Source organism: Dreissena polymorpha, chromosome 8, assembly GCF_020536995.1.
Source record: "Dreissena polymorpha isolate Duluth1 chromosome 8, UMN_Dpol_1.0, whole genome shotgun sequence".
Classification (NCBI taxonomy): domain Eukaryota; kingdom Metazoa; phylum Mollusca; class Bivalvia; order Myida; family Dreissenidae; genus Dreissena; species Dreissena polymorpha.
The window spans coordinates 95,061,346-95,078,469 of NC_068362.1; the positions used below are offsets into that span (position 1 = coordinate 95,061,346).

General features: G+C 39.5%; 1 protein-coding gene across 14 annotated transcripts in view; it reads right to left on the reverse strand.

The window, feature by feature from the left end:
* The window catches only part of LOC127841920 (uncharacterized), a 103,772-nt gene extending 87,393 nt beyond the window's left edge, over positions 1 to 16,379 (reverse strand). For 12 of the 14 annotated variants that reach the window (XR_008031421.1, XR_008031422.1, XR_008031423.1 and 9 more), the window contains exon 1: positions 15,887 to 16,379. Coding sequence is in view for 1 of the 14 variants with exons in the window: in XM_052371060.1 (XP_052227020.1) it covers positions 8,595 to 9,512; positions 15,887 to 15,937 (969 nt within the window). In the remaining 13 variants the exon portion in view is untranslated. Of the gene's footprint in view, positions 1 to 1,808; positions 1,886 to 7,067; positions 9,513 to 15,886 lie in introns of those variants that run through there. The other 2 variants (XM_052371060.1, XR_008031427.1) reach the window with 2 other exon arrangements.
* Between the last annotated feature and the right edge of the window lie 745 nt (positions 16,380 to 17,124).

Here is a 17,124-nt window from a genome sequence, read left to right on the forward strand (position 1 = left end):
TGCATCTGCTACTGATGATGCTGCTACTGCTGCTTCTGCTTCTACTGCAGCTACTACTACTACTACTACAACTACTAATACTGCTACTGCTGCTGCTACTGCCGCTACTGCTGCTACTGGTACTGCTTGTACTGCAGCTACTACCTCTACTACAACAACTACTACTACTGCTACTGCTGCTGCCGCTACTGCTTGTACTGATGCTGCTGCTACTGATGCTGCTTCTACTGCTGCTTCTGCTTCTACTGCAGCTACTACTTCTACTACTACAACTACTAATATTGCTACTGCAGCTGCTACTGCCGCTACTGCATCTTCACTGCTACTGCTTATATTACTACTACTGATCCTGCTACTACTACAACTATTACTACCACTACCACCAGTCCTACTACCACTTCCACTACTTCCAGTCTTACTACCACTATCGCTACTACTACTACTACTACTACTACTTCTACTACTACTACTACTACTACTACTACTACTACTACTTCTACTACTACTACTACTGCTACTACTACTTCTACTATTACTACTACTACTACTACTACTACTACTACTACTACTACTACTACTCTACTACTGCAGCTACTTCTGCTACTACGGCTACTGCTGCTACTCCTTCTACTGCTGTTACTCCTGCTACTGCTGCTACTACTGTCGCTACTGCTGCTACTGCTGTTGCTGCTTCTGCTGCTGCTGCTACTGCTGCTGCTGCTACTGATGCTGCTGCTACTGCTTCTACTGCAGCTACTACTACTACTACAACAACTACTCATACACTTACTACTGCTACTGCTGCTACTGCTACTACTGCTGTAGCTGCTGCTACTGCTGCTTCTGCTACTGCTGCTGCTACTGCTATTGCTGCTGCTACTGCTGCTGCTGCTGCTCCTGCTATTGCTGCTACTAGATGCCGCTATATTTACTTAAGCTGAAAAAGTTACTATAACACCTTGCTTGCAGATGAAAAAAATACTCCCACACCGGTCGACAAGCGACAATTGCGCGATATTGGCTCGATATATCGTATTGAGCGTCGAGAGAAAGTCGTGTGTCGACCTAGGGGTTTTTAGGTCGACAAGCGACAATTGCGCGATATTGGCTCGATATATCGTATTGAGCGTCGAGAGAATGTCGTGCGTCGAGAGAATGTCGTGTGATTTTTGGTCGTCAGGCGACATTCTCGCGATATATCATATTGAATGTCGCGCGTCGTATCGTGCGTCGAGAGAATGTCGAGAGAATGTCGAGTGTCGCGCTCGAAGGTCGACACACGACATTCTTGCGACATTCAAGCGACATTCTCTTAACGCTCAATACGACGCGCGACAAATCAGTCGACAGTCAAGATTTTCTGCGATTTTTTTTTCTAAAACCCAGCGCGATATGCGACACTCAAATATTGATTGTCGCATGATTGTCGCGCGTCGTATTGAGCGTCGAGAGAATGTCGTTTAAATGTCGTGTGTCGACCTTGAAGGTCGACACGCGACACTCAACTTGGCCCTATCCGGATTCCGTACAAACATAGTGCTGGTATCTAAATGCTGTACACGCTACGCATGGCCGAGCATTCAAAACACCCCTGTCACTTTATCAATGAAATTTCTCACTTACTATCGACCAATCAAAAGTTAATATCCCCTACCGCATGTGGGCCAACTGAAGGATACACATATTTGTAAACACGATCCTTGTAGTGCGCAACAAACCAACAATGATGCACATCAGAGTTATAAATATATTCTAGCATACTAGAATATCAACTATTACTTCCCGCATTAAAAGAAATAAAAACTTACATAATTTGCCCCATTGGCTACACTCCTATAACTTTCTTTCGATGGGAGGGTGCCAAACATGGGGTGAGCTATATTTAATATTACTCCCACGCAGTATAGTGCACAAAATAATAAAGGACCCGCGTTTCTACGATCGTTAAATGTTAAACATCTAGTACATCATCATGTGTTTCGTACTGGCTTATAATTACTGGGTAGAAAATAAAGCTGATTATATCGAAAATGATAGATATATGAGCAATATTGATTTTGTTTCTGACGCAGATATTGAGACTCAATTACCACGATCAAATAGTGACCGGGTTACGAATCGATTCGGAGACTACCATTAGATATGTGCAAAGCTACGAATTTACGTATCGTGAATGGGCGGTTACATAACGACCATAACATAGGTAAGATAACGTGCTATACACACAACGGTGAAAGCCTAGTGGATTATGTATTAACTGCGCGTTCCAATTTCAATGATATTGTAAATTTTACCGTTAACGAATTTACGGAATTCATATATATATATATATATATATATATATATATATATATATATATATATATATATATATATATATATATATATATATATATATATATATATACATATATATATATATATATATATATATATATGAATTAAAAACGATATTACATCGAATCCAACAAGTTTCCTTTTTATTTTATGCTTTTTTCACCGTTTATTTCCATTGTAATCGAGCTTAACCGGAGAATTTCGCCGGTATAATGACGTCATTTTGTGTATTGAAATGTATTGAGGCACGCCACGGGAGAAAGGGTAACTTTTTAGCGAAAGGCAAACAGCTGTTAATTATCTTCTCAAAAAAGGGGCATAGAAAAAACAGAAAATGTGTTCATGTCACTTTAAGATCGTTTGTTATTTCACTCGTGATCATAGAAAAATAATATTCTCACTACATGTACTTATTTTCAGCCAAATAATTTATTTTTCATTATTGTCTTACCCATGGCTAATATCTTGCGGCGCTATTTATCAACAGCTTGTATTTTTCCAGTTTTGAAATTTAAGTCGTAAATTAAGTCGTACGATCTTTTATGAAACGGCCACCTGAAACGTAATAAACATATTTCTCAGTTTAAAAGTGTACATCATCGAATTCTAAACACATGCCTTTATCGCAAAGGCAAAGGCATGTGCAATGTAAAAATGTATTTAAATATGGTAATGTGACCGATAAAGGATAAATACACATGATACCTGGTTTGTATTAACTTATTTAATATAACATACCCCCCCCCCTCACCTAAAGTGTAATAACGCCCTGAAATGTAATAAACTGTGTGTTGGTTTACAATTGTATATCAAATAAAATGTATATTTAAAAAAGGTAATAATATGGATGACAGACTGTGAGACAAACTCAGATTATGTGATACATCTGAATTGTTATACATGCACTTAATGGCAATATTGAAATTCCATTGTAATACATGCACTTAATGGCAATATTGGAATTCCATTGTCGCCCTGCAGTGTGATAACGTCATGAACAGAAATAAACTTATTTGGGTTTGGAATTGTAAATAATCGATTTTCTAAACTAAAATTCTTGCGAAATATTTGTAAAAATGTAATAACGCCCTGAAATTTTATAAACATGATACATAGTTTTAACTCGCATATAACCCTAAAATATTGTGAACTTTAAATGTATGGTCAATCTTATTTGATAATCATTGATAATTGAAATTATTTACTATATGAAGTTTGACTCATTAATAAACATTTATGATAGTGTGATTTCAGATCTTATCGTCATTGTTCTGCCTGATCGCTTGTACTAGATTGGCAAAATTTGTGGCACAGTGCGAACCTTATTCTGGTACCGTTCCGACGCCAAAACTGAGGATGCCTTGTTTTTCTTATAGACTATTGTATACTTTGTAAACGACAATATGCAATATAAATATAAAATATATTGTCTTAATAGTGTATGTCTTTACCATGTATAATTTATGTCTTTTAAAGTAGCAAACATTGAAAGCGGCAATCGCCCATCGACATTCAACTTAATTGTACTATGAACATCGATGGCCAAGCTCGCACATCGACATTCAGATTATATAATGGCTTAGTAAAATGGTTTTGCTTATCGTTTTTTAAAGTCATTATATACTCTGAATATCGATGTGCGAGCTGTGCCATCGATATTCAGAGTCGATATCGTCGAACGCCTATCTCCTATCGACACTCAACTTGTACTATATAGAATATCGGTGGCCCTGCTCGACATTCGACATTCAGATTATATAATGACTCAGAAAAATGACTCAGCTCGCCTATCGTTAAACAACGAACATAATCTGATAAACACTAAAGATGGAATGACAGAAAAAAATTCAACAAATAAATTACATTTTAGGGCGCTATAACACTTAAGTGCGCCAGACATGTAAAAATGAAAAAGCTACATTTGGAGGAAACGAATATATCAATAGGGTAGAATAATCCATCATTATAATAAATGGGAGACTTTTCAACAACAATTAGTGCATAACAGGTGGCACGAAGAAATGTAACCGGACCGGGAGAAACTGTGCCTTATCATCAGAAGCACAACACAACACGCTTGCAGCATTTACTCTTTTATTCATTCATAATTAAGTCTCATTATTCACATTATTACATCCTCCTATATTACCTTCCTTCCTCTCGTTCTATCATCTGCCTTTTCCGAACTCTATCCAATCCCAAACTCATTTTGTATAACTTGTTTCTAACTTATTTCCAACTGACTCTCTAACTTCTTACTTATTTCCAACTGACTCTCTAACTGTTTGTTCCTAACATCTCACTGACTTTCTCCCCTTTCAAACCCCTTTCATCCCTAATACCAAGTCACGCCCACACATTTCACTGACCAATCATATCTATCTCTCATCCACAAATCATACAGTACCTTACTTCCTTATTTCTATTAGATTGTAATTAATTAGCACCTAGTCTAAAAATCTTTATATGTTTAGTCACGGTCATTATTTATACCTAGAGCTGATAAGCATGCAGTCTGCACCGTGAGTGTGAATTCAACATGAAAAGACTTCCAAGACTGTAACCAAAACGATGTAATTAAAATTCAGAGCGACAAGCGATTGTAATAATGTAATAACTTTATTACAATTTAGTTTGTATGAGAACACCTTTTTTTGTCATTCATAGGTCGTATTGCCCTTTTAATATAAATTTTATATACGTCGTGTACATGTATGCATTATATTTTGCAATAATCTGTGTTCGAAAATGTGATCAGATGCAATGTTTAACCAAGAAATCAGTTTATTACACTTTTGTGCGTTATTACAATTCAGGTTATCAAGCAATTGTAATAATGTAATAACTTTATTACAATTGAGGTTGTAAGAGAACACCTTTTTTGTCATTCATAGGTCGTATTGCCCTTTTAATATAAATTTTATATACGTCGTGTACATGTATGCATTATATTTTGCAATAATCTGTGTTTGAAAATGCGATCAGATGCAATTTTAAACCAAGAAATAAGTTTATTACACTTTCCGGCGTTATTACAATTCAGGTTGTCACGCAAATTGTAATAATGAAATAAAATTAATTGCAATTCAGGTCGTTATTACACTTCATGTTGTAACAGTGCTGTACTTTCGTGAAGGCGCATCCTAAGCGTTTCCCTCGGACGAATAAATACCCAAGTTCTTATAGTGATGCATTTTTCGCACAAATCGAAGGCGCCTTCATGTAATGTGTCATTCTGGTGAAATTGGATTTCAACTTGACCCCATTATCAGTCGAAATAAAGCCCCAATTAGTAATCATGATTTATACGTCAGCTTTGACGGAAAATGCTGTCACGCGTAGAGCGATGGCTTCAGTTTGTCTAATTTCATTACTTTATTTGTTGATCTTTTTATGGTAAATTCTGCTATTCTTTTGTATTTTGTTTTCAAAATTATGACCGAAAGTGTTTGGAAAATGGTATGTGGTTCAGCTTTTATAAGCCTAGTTAAAAAAACGTATCTGCATTTAAAGCTAACAAACTAGATTTATGTTCTTTTATCGCTACTTTCTAAAACAGAACACGACAATTAGGTTAATTTGTTTAATTGACATCTTGATGATGCTGAATGTCGTTGACGTTAGAGATTATTTTAGACTCTAACACTACACGCGACTTGTTTTCTATAGACAAAGAAGGAAATCAATAATTCTGCAATAAACGGAGCTTAATGTTTCGAAAATAGTTCCGAATAAATAAAGAAAATATAAAATGCAGTACAATGCACGTGCTAAAAAACAAATAAATATAATGAAACAACAAATTGTATATTTGGTGATTATTGGCATAACCACGCCTACAAAGAATGTTATTTGTTAGGAAACGTAATTAAAAAAAAACATTTATAGCATGTCAGCTTTTCAGTAGCATCAATAAACGTGACGTAATTTAGTTTCTACGATTTTTGTTCTCAATGAAAGGGACGTCATTTGCAAAATATTTATGAATGAAAACGACGTGATATGTTTGTACAATTTTATTAAGTCACTAAATAGTGAACTTTGTACTAAGAAGGGCGGAGTATTGAAAAAGTATAGTTCACGTCCAAAAGCTTGAACCAAATCAATCAGAATCGTGTTAAAATCGAAATAATATTTGTCTATGATGGTTTGTTGTCGAATAACCCACAGTAAGGGGTATAGATGCGTGTTATCAAATCACTCGTGCTTCGCTCTCGTGATTTAATTCCTACGCATAGATCTATACTCCTTACTGTGGGTTATTCGGCAACAAACCATGATTACAAAATATTATTTCTTAATGAAACAACAAATAGTGTAGCGTACTGCCCCGTTTTGTACTACCCCGTATTGACTTAATTAGTTAGTCGTAACAAGTTTCAAGCAAAATAACGCCGTCATAAGTTTACAGATTTATTCTGTATAACGTACGTCGATTGTTGGATTACAACAGCGGATATATAAGACTCTGGAATATCTGGTTCGTGGAGCTAAGCAGTTATTTCTACCTATACAGAAAACGTTAATCGACTTAAAAAATGAGATGAAGAATCTGTATCTCGGATGAGTCGCCACAGGATGTAAACAAACAAGTCAAAAAATGAGACAATTCATGAAGTTGAACCGATTGAAATTTCAAGCGAAACAATTACAAGAAAGAAAGTAGAAAACCTTATCTGCAAACTGGATCGGCGATAAGAAGTTTAACTGTTCTCTTGATCATCCACCGAATAGCACCTCTTTAGTTCTTATGATACAGAAATACGACCGTTCTTCGTAAAGGCTCGAACCGGAATGATTCCAAAAGAACGCTGATCTTCCTTGGTCGATTCAGCACCCGGTCGACCCGACCTATGATCGAACGACCAACTAAGGCAAATCGACCCGGGTCGACAAGTTCTAAGAATCCAAGATGGCTGCCGTAGCGAATGTAAACAAAGCTCTGATGAGGGCTTACCATGAGCGATTTTTAGTAAAATGAGATATGACATAGAGGAAAATAACTATTAAAACTCTGTGGTGAGTTGAAATGGATACATATTACAAAAAAATGGAGAATTTGCCTATCAGGACGCCATTAAACAAAGAAACTGCTTCGCTCCTTACAAGTGTTTAGCAACAATAAAATAATTAAACGTTTATGGAAGCTTAAAATACAGTGAGGGGGGGGGGGGGTTTACTTATAAAATGCATTCTGTATAGACATAAAAAATATGCAGTCATGTATTTAAATAAAATTCCCTCACTGGTGATCATCAAAACTCTTGGAATGTTAATACATGTATTAAAAGGTAAGTGTTCATTTACTACATAAATTGTATAATTTATTAACAAATATTAATATTCCGAATATCATTGAACAAAAGGTGGGGCGCATCATTACCCCCTCCTGCAGGAAGGCTAAGCTCCTGCAGCCTTAACAAACAATGAGGAACCAACAATGATATAACTATAAACTGTTAACAAGAACAAGCAATATATAATAATTGAGATCAATTACTTTTGAGATCACAAAATCACTGTTCACTTTGAAAATGTCACCTTCCACAGTGTATTCACACACACAAGAATGTCACTTGAGGTTCCCACACACAAAATGTCACTTGAGGTTAAGCACAATATAATTGAATAAAATTAAGCACTCTTGTGTATCACAGAAATCTTACACAGTGTATTCTTACACTTAAAAATGTCACTTGAGGTTCACACACACACAAGATGTCACTTGACGTTAAACACAATATAATTGAATAAAATTAAGCACTCTTATGTATCACAGAAATCTTACACAGTGTATTCATACACTTAAAAATGTCACTTGAGGTTCACACACACAATAATGTCTCTTGAAGTTAAACACAATGTTATTAAATAAAATTGAGCACTCTTATGTATCACAGAAATCTTAACACATTTGTTTTAATTGTCCTGACACTTTGTAATAGTTTGTAAGTTAACTGTGCATGTTGTATAAATTAAATGTCCATATTTATTTTCACAGGTAAAGATCTTCAAGAAGAGTCCACAGATGGGGGGGGGGGGGGAAATACCCGTACCATGCCCCCATAAGCGACAAATGCACAGTACGGACTGACCACCCACGCCGTGATCAGCGAATACCCAGATAGCACCAACTGGTACTACGTGGGCCCGCTTCCCAGCAGGCGCGACGAATACCCACCAAGTGCCCGCGTGGATTACCAGCACTTAGTGGGCCCCTGCAATTCAAGCAGAAGGCGATCATTTCCAAGGCATAGTTACATTTTGCACGGCCTCATGTTTTCCTTGTCCCGCCTTCGACTATCAATAGCTCTCTCGATGGAAGTTACTCTGCGTTCCAAACGACGAAGCTCGTCTAGTATCCTTTCGGTGTTTCTGGCGGTGGCTTGACAGGCTTGAGCAGCTGTCTCCGATGCTCTCTGGATAGCCTGCAGTTCGGCATTGGGTTGTCCTTTCTCTGTTTGAGACGCCTTTTCTGACATTGATATTATCTCATAGAGAAGTGGATCCGCCTTGTCCTGTTCTGTAGGAAGAATGTCCACTGGTTCGTCCTTGAGAGGTGTGGCTGCCCGGGCCTTAGGCGATGACTGTGGTGTCTTCAAGGTTTGGACCAGTGCTGTCAAAGGATCTTCATCAAAGCTAGGGGCCGTGTACAGTGCTGGGTTAACAAGAGCAGTTGATTGGTCAGGGAATATTTCCTGGGATTCTACCATTGATCTGGGTAGCACGTACCTCTGATCTGTATACTGCGGACTTAATGGAAGCGACATGGTTGATGGTGAGGAGTCCGCCTTCCTCTTCAACGGCCTCACATCCAGGAGCCATGGTGGAAGTGCTGGTTCCTCTGGATCCATAAACATGTCATCGTCTTCTTCCCTTATCGGGGTCATATCGTTAGCTGACACAAACCAAGGAACGTTGGACTTGATCAGTATCTGTTTAAGGTCAATGTTCTGATTGCTGCCAACTGCCCTCACATGGCCCGCGTATTTGGTGAGGTGTTTTAGTAAATCATCCCTGGTTTCACACCGGAACTTGCATAGGGTGCAGAAAAAGGGAACTTGCTTTTCTGGTACGTGGTCTCTCAGTATGTGGGCCACCAGTCTCCCCTTTCTGTCCACTTTGCCGCAATGGCTACAACGATATGCGAGACCCCCATTGGAAAACCTGTTCATCTGAAAATATAGCATTTTAAAGAAACGTTTAATGTGGAGCGATAAAACTTGTAAACCTGTGGTGACTCCTGTGTATAACTGTTGGTTCTGTTTTGCTTTGTTTAAACTGTAAATGATTTCTTTACCATCTGAATTTGGCGCGGAAAAAAAATTGTTATAACGTATGTTACAGCTCGGTTCTAATTATTTTTTGTTTTCTGTTTCAGATTATTGGCCAAGACTTTTGCCCATTTAGGTGCGTTCTGGCCCCGGTAGGGTTTCAGCTTGTTGTGATGTGGGTTGCGTATTGGACCATTCTTACCCATCTGGATAGTGAAATTGACTGGGGACCTCTTTTCTATCACTGGAAACGGACCATCATACGCTTTCTCTAACTTTGGGTTTATACCTGTCATGTGCCTGTTTCATCACATCTATACGTAAAGCTTGTGGGACCACTAGCTGTAAACGATCATCACCGTTACCTGTTTTCTGAAACCTTCGATACAACGTACCAGAGTGTATTTCCAAGGTGTCCCATATGATCCAATAGTGCCGGGTTTCTGGACTTTTGTCGAGCATATCATCTTGCTTAGGTTTGACTCCGGCCAACTTCGCTTCAAGGATTGGTCTGATCTGTGCATTTTCCTGCTGTTTCTGACTCATTTCTGCTGTGCTGAAGATAGCTGCCCATGGTTGTCTGCTTTCGGGTACCATTTGATCTCTCGATGTGCCGGGTGTGTTTCGATTACCATTTGAAACGGCTCTTACCGGCTCAATCTTTGTGCCATCTTCCTCATTCTTGACCTTGTCATGAACTGCGCACTTTTGGTCCTCGGTTTGGTCGCTTACCATTCTATCCAGAGCCATTGTTTCGGATCGCCTAAGGCATTTCTTGCAAGGTCCACATTTGAGTGGTTCCATCATGTCTACATCTGGACAATTGCAGTCTTTGGGATTCGTACATCTGGACAATGCGTCACAATGCCCCATCCTTTTACCTGCCCTGTACTCTATTGTGAAGTCATACCTCGACAATATATCGATCCATCTCGCGATCTTACTGCTCGGCTCTTTCAAACTGAACAACCATACAAGTGCCTGATGGTCGGTTCTTACTACAAAGTGCCTTCCCAATAGGTGCTGACGGAAGTACTGTATGAAGTAGACGACTGCTAGGAGTTCTTGTTCTGTAATACACTTCAACACCGTTATTTCGAAGTCGTCGGGACCGTAAAAAAAAACTTCGGATTAACGATTATTCGAAATAAACATTTGACAGAATACTTCTTTGACTCTGTACAAATAAAACGTTGTGGAATTTGCATGGTTCGATTACACGCTAATTTTAATAATGATTTTAATTAAAAACGTAAACTAGTCAGATAGCAATAGATTTCTATTTGTAACAAACGGAGGAATAAAACGATTCTTTTTCTTGTTCTTTTTATTTTTCTCAAATTACAGAACTTATAAAATACCATGAACAGCACACATTATAATACATGTAAAAACATATGAGTACATTTTCGGAAATTAACTTTTTTTAATAAGACGCGATGTCTATCTGAACATCGGCGTTAGCAGCACTAAACTGGACGCATGTAACATATTTCTTCAATTTGTCAAGGACATTCAACAATTCACTTCCGCCCGTGTTTTGCTCGCAGAACTGCTTTACGTCGTTGATGCGGTCACACATTGATTGGATATCGTGTTCATTCTTGTGTTGTCGGCCTCGTCGTCGTCGCTGGATTCATCTTTTAAGTACTGTTTCCGCTGATTGCTAGCCGATTAAGTCGCAGACGACAAAGGTTTAATTATCGGTTTATGACGTGCAAAGCGCAGACGACAAAGGTGTGAAATTACGCTCAGTGTTTTGACTTCGGATTAAAGATTGATAATTAGGTGCGAATTATAGTGTTGGGACCGACAGAATCACTTCGAATTAACGATTTCTTCGGTTTAACGAAGTTCGGATTAACAATGAAATTTTACATTAAACAAAGAAGAACCAAAATCGGGACCCGAAAAAAACTTCGAAAAAACGGTGACTTCGGATTATCGGTGTTCGAAATAACGGTGTTGAAGTGTACAGTAGTTCCGTTCAGCCTTATTGGTTGCCCTGCTGGCGTAGGCTATCACGCGCTCCCGACCTTCCTGCATTTGAGAGAGCACCGCCCCAAGTCCGATCCCGGAGGCGTCCGTGTCGAGGTAAAAGCTGCCTGCTTCATTCAATGGGTAGCCGATCACATCTGGACCAATTAAGGCTTGCTTCAACGCATTGAATGCTTCCTCGCATTCTGTTGTCCAATGAAAGGCACTGTCGACCTTGGTCAAGTTCGTAAGGGGCCTTGCAATCTTGGCAAAGTTTTTTACAAAGCGCCTGTAATATGACCCAGTTGCCACAAACTGCTTTACCGGTTTTGGTGTAGTAGGCCTAGGCCACTCTACTATTTTGGCTATGTTGGAGCTTTCGGGGCGCACCCCCTTGCTGCTAACAATGTGACCCAGGAAGACCACTTCCTCTTGTAGCAGGTTGCATTTATCCGTCTTCAATTTTAGTCCGGCTTCTTTGATGCGTGTCAGTACCTCCTCAAGTCGTTGCATATGTTGCTCCAGGTCAGATGCATAGACCACGATGTCGTCAATGTATACAAGGCATGTTTCCCACTGAAGACCCTGAAGAACCAGCTCGATGACTCTTTGAAAAGTACTGGCCGAATTATTAAGCCCAAATGCCATTCGCGTCATTTCGTATTGTCCAAATTTACATACAAAGGCGCTTTTTGGAATGTCTTCATTCTTCAGCGGTATCTGGAAATACCCAGATGTGAGGTCGAGGCTACTGAAATACTTTGCTCCTGCGACTGCATCAAGACACTCTTGTACTCTGGGCATGGGAAAACCATCCGGCTTGACAAGGGCATTCAGCCGTCTGTAGTCAACACATGGTCTGATTGATCCGTTCTTCTTTCGTACTAGTACGATAGGACTTGCCCAGGGGGAGGTACTTTTCCTTATGACTCCCCTTTTCAGCAGATCTTCAATAGCTTGTTTCTCCTCATTAGCGTATGCTAAAGGTACAGGTCTTGGTCGCTGTTTGATTGGTGCCGCACCCTCAGTATTTATGGTATGTTCAGCTAAGTGGGTCAACCCAAGATCCCACTCATCTTTACTAAAGGTGTCACCGTGTTTCGCCAACAGGCTTGCTAGCGCTTTCTTTTCGACGTCAGACTTACCTTCACTAGATTTTCGCAGTAATGATTCTAGATGCGCTGGGACCTGTATTTTTCCATTTGGTTCATCATTAACTACTTTTATCTCGGCTGACCTTGTAGTGATTCTTCTTACGGCCACCAAGTTGTCACTTTCTGCTTGATGTTCTGCTTTTGTCAGTACCGAGACTATCTTCTCCATCCTCTCTGCTATTCCTATTTCTGCATCCTGTCTCAGGTTTACTTCCGTTGGATAAGGGTTAAGAACTCTTACCTTGCATGTTGGAGCCTCATTTCAGGTTCACTAATGTGGTTGCCATTTGCAAAGGGTACCTCTCTTTAAATAGCTGGTTAGGCTCGACTACGTAGTCAGCCTCCGTATCGTCATCATCTGCTTCAAACCTTTTTATATAAACACTTACCACGGCTTCTGCATGGCCTGGTACTGTCATGTTTTCTGCCACCACTACTCTCCTTGCTTTTCCAATCTTCCCCACCTGGAATATTGGTATCTCCATGCCGTCTAACAGAATTCTGTTCTGACTCAAAAGAATGTCTGCCGGCCTCCCATTTTGACCTTTCAGAATATCATATCCAAGCAGAGCATCATCCTCGATGTCCGCCACCATGATATCCCTTGTCACTTGTAGAGGTCCAAGGCTAATATCTAACTTTGTTTGACCAACATCTTTAATTGGTGCTCCTCCTGCACCAACCAACCGGTCAGTTTTATAAACTACGGGACATACATGCGGGTTTATCTGTTTAAACACCCTGGTTGACACTATGGTCCTTGTCGCTCCAGTATCGGCTGTGAATGTAACAGGAAACCCATTCACTGTTCCCTTTACATACACCCCATCCGCTGATGGCCTGGACCTCTGAACCCGAGCACACTCCTTCGTAACTTGCTGTGTTTTGTCATCTTGATTTTGCCCTTCGGTACTTTTTACTGGGACCTCCATCTGGCCACAAGGGCTGGTCCTTGGAAGTTTAAAGGAGCAGACTTGTCATCGCCATCGACCTTTGTTACCTGATCACCATACAAACATTTGTCGGGGCACACCCTGGCAAAATGACCTTTCTGTTGGCACCGGTAGCAAACAACATCTTGCTTTCTGTTAGGCTTTCCCTTTTTCGCAGTGTCATACTTACTCTCTAGATCATCCAGTCGCTTCAGGATCTTTGTTAGGATCTCATCTTTAGGTTCATTATATTGCCTAGGCTGCTGATTACTGTACGAAAAGCACTTACCACCTGTATCTCTGGACCACTGCCTTCTTGTTCCACTACTATCAAACTGTGGCTCTGAGAGCTTCTCTGTAGCCCGACGTGTAGGTCTTCTGTAACGCCTTTCATCTTGCTTTCCTCGCATCTGTAGATAAGTTGCTACGTTGAATACCGCTTCATCTACTGTTGTAGGCTCCTTGTGGAATTCGACTTCAAAGCGGGCCTCTTCATCTTGTAGCCCGTCGAGGAAGCGGCGTACAAGATCTTCTTCCATAGTTCTTCGGTCTCGTTGTGGATGGGCACGATCGTAGAGCATCTTTAACTCTGACGCGTAGGCTTCAACGCTCTCATCATGACGCTGATTTCTTCTTGTAAACCTTGTCTCGAAGATTTTTGTCGTTTCCACCAACTGAAATCTACTTGATAGTTCAGCCTTGAGGTCTCTGTAGTTGTGCAACACCGCGGGTGGTAGAAGAGTGAATGCTACTGTGGCGGCTTGCCCCTCCAATCGCTGTAAGAGATGGTCAAGGCGTTGATCCTCGTCCAACTGGAGGCGATCTGCTATCGTCTCGAAGCGTGTTACCCAGACTCGCCATTCTTCTTTGCCGTCAAACGCAGGGACCTTCATTAGATCTCTTGGTCTCTGCCTGTAAGGTTCACTACATGCAAAATCATCTTATCGATTATAGAAATGTTGCCTACCATGATCGCCCATGTATTGGTAGCCCTGGTGTCTGGGATTATAATAATAGGAGTTACCATTAAGGTCTGCTGGTGCTGGGTCTGTTGGATTCCTGCTTACAAAGGGTGGGCTGTTGGTATTCAGTCGAGGATCACTGGATGTAGTCTGTGCTTGAACTTGCGGGCCTTTTGCTGTACCTGTTCTTTGTACTTGCTCTATGCGGGCTTCAAGCTGTGTCTGTCCAGCACGGATATCCTTTACTTCTGAAACCAGATCCCTTAAAGCCCCAGTAAGCCCTTCTAATACTGACCTTGTCTCACTGCTTCGCTTAGGTCTCCTCCTTTCGTTCACCCTATCGGATCTGACTTGTGACTCAGACCAGGATTCCGGTTCGGTGTCTGCGTCACTTACCTGTTGTTGTTGGTCAACAGGTCTGTCTTCCTCATCTGAGCGGAAATTTGTATTGTCCCTGTTAATTCTGAAATGAACCTCAGAGTCGCTTGATACATCCTTATTTTCTTTGTTTGCAGCCATCATGGACCAATATAATGATATATATACCATCAATACTCTGAAATAATTTTTGTCACGAACAAAATGAATATTATGCTTGTTGTTATTTATTTTTTAAGTTGTTAATGTTGTTTGTTTCGCTGAGCAATAAAGTCTTTAAAATGTATTGTGTTGACTTTGTATATCCAACGTTACAATAGCTGATTGACAAAGCTGCTATATAAAGGCTTATTCTTGACAGCTGTTGTAATAACTTTCGTCTGAATGTTAGGCTCTCAGTGCTTTGATTTCTATAAACTGCGTGTAGGACTTTCAGGATTTAGATTTTCACTATAAGGGTTCATATCACGGGATCCACATTTAAATAATTGGATCCCACCGCTGCCACCAAAAAATTGTAGCGTACTGCCCCGTTTTTGTACTACCCCGTATTGACTTAATTAGTTAGTCGTAACAAGTTTCAAGCAAAATAACGCCGTCATAAGTTTACAGATTTATTCTGTATAACGTACGTCGATTGTTGGATTACAACAGCGGATATATAAGACTCTGGAATATCTGGTTCGTGGAGCTAAGCAGTTATTTCTACGTATACAGAAAACGTTAATCGACTTAAAAAATGAGATGAAGAATCTGTATCTCGGATGAGTCGCCACAGGATGTAAACAAACAAGTCAAAAATTGAGACAATTCATGAAGTTGAACCGATTGAAATTTCAAGCGAAACAATTACAAGAAAGAAAGTAGAAAACCTTATCTGCAAACTGGATCGGCGATTCAAGTTTAACTGTTCTCTTGATCATCCACCGAATAGCACCTCTTTAGTTCTTATGATACAGAAATACGACCGTTCTTCGTGAAGGCTCGAACCGGAATGATTCCAAAAGAACGCTGATCTTCCTTGGTCGATTCAGCACCCGGTCGACCCGACCTATGATCGAACGACCAACTAAGGCAAATCGACCCGGGTCGACAAGTTCTAATAATCCAAGATGGCTGCCGTAGCGAATGTAAACAAAGCTCTGATGAGGGCTTACCATGAGCGATTTTTAGTAAAATGAGATATGATATATGACATAGAGGAAAATAACTATTAAAACTCTGTGGTGAGTTGAAATGGATACATATTACAAAAAAATGGAGAATTTGCCTATCAGGACGCCATTAAACAAAGAAACTGCTTCGCTCCTTACAAGTGTTTAGCAACAATAAAATAATTAAACGTTTATGGAAGCTTAAAATACAGTGAGGGGGGTTTTACTTATAAAATGCATTCTGTATAGACATAAAAAATATGCAGTCATGTATTTAAATAAAATTCCCTCACTGGTGATCATCAAAACTCTTGGAATGTTAATACATGTATTAAAAGGTAAGTGTTTATTTACTACATAAATAGTATAATTTATAAACAAATATTAATATTCCGAATATCATTGAACAAAAGGTGGGGCGCATCAATAGTATATTTGGTGATAAGTGGCATAACCACGCCTACAAAGGATACTATTTGTTAGGCAACGTAATTAAAAAAACATTTATAGCATGTCAGCTTTTCAGCACAGGCGCTCGATGGCAATGTTTATTTTATGTTATTGAAATTGATAATGACATTCGATATACATAGTCGAACTATCTTTTTTTAAGAAGACGTATTGTCGGAAGGAAGATTTGTATTGATTTAGTATGTGTATGCATTATATTAAACAATTTTCCGGGTAACTAAAAAAATATAAAATAAAATAAAAAAAAACATTGCCATCGAGCGCCTGTGCATCAATAAACGCGACGTCATTTAGTTTCTACGATTTTTGTTCTCAATGAAAGTGACGTCATTTGCAAAACATTTATGAATGAAAACGACGTCATATGGTGGTACAATTTAATGACGTCACTTAATAGTGAACTTCGTACCAAAACGGGCGGGGTATTGACAAATATAGTTCACGTCCAAAAGCTTGAACCAAATCAATCAGAATCGTGTTAGAAT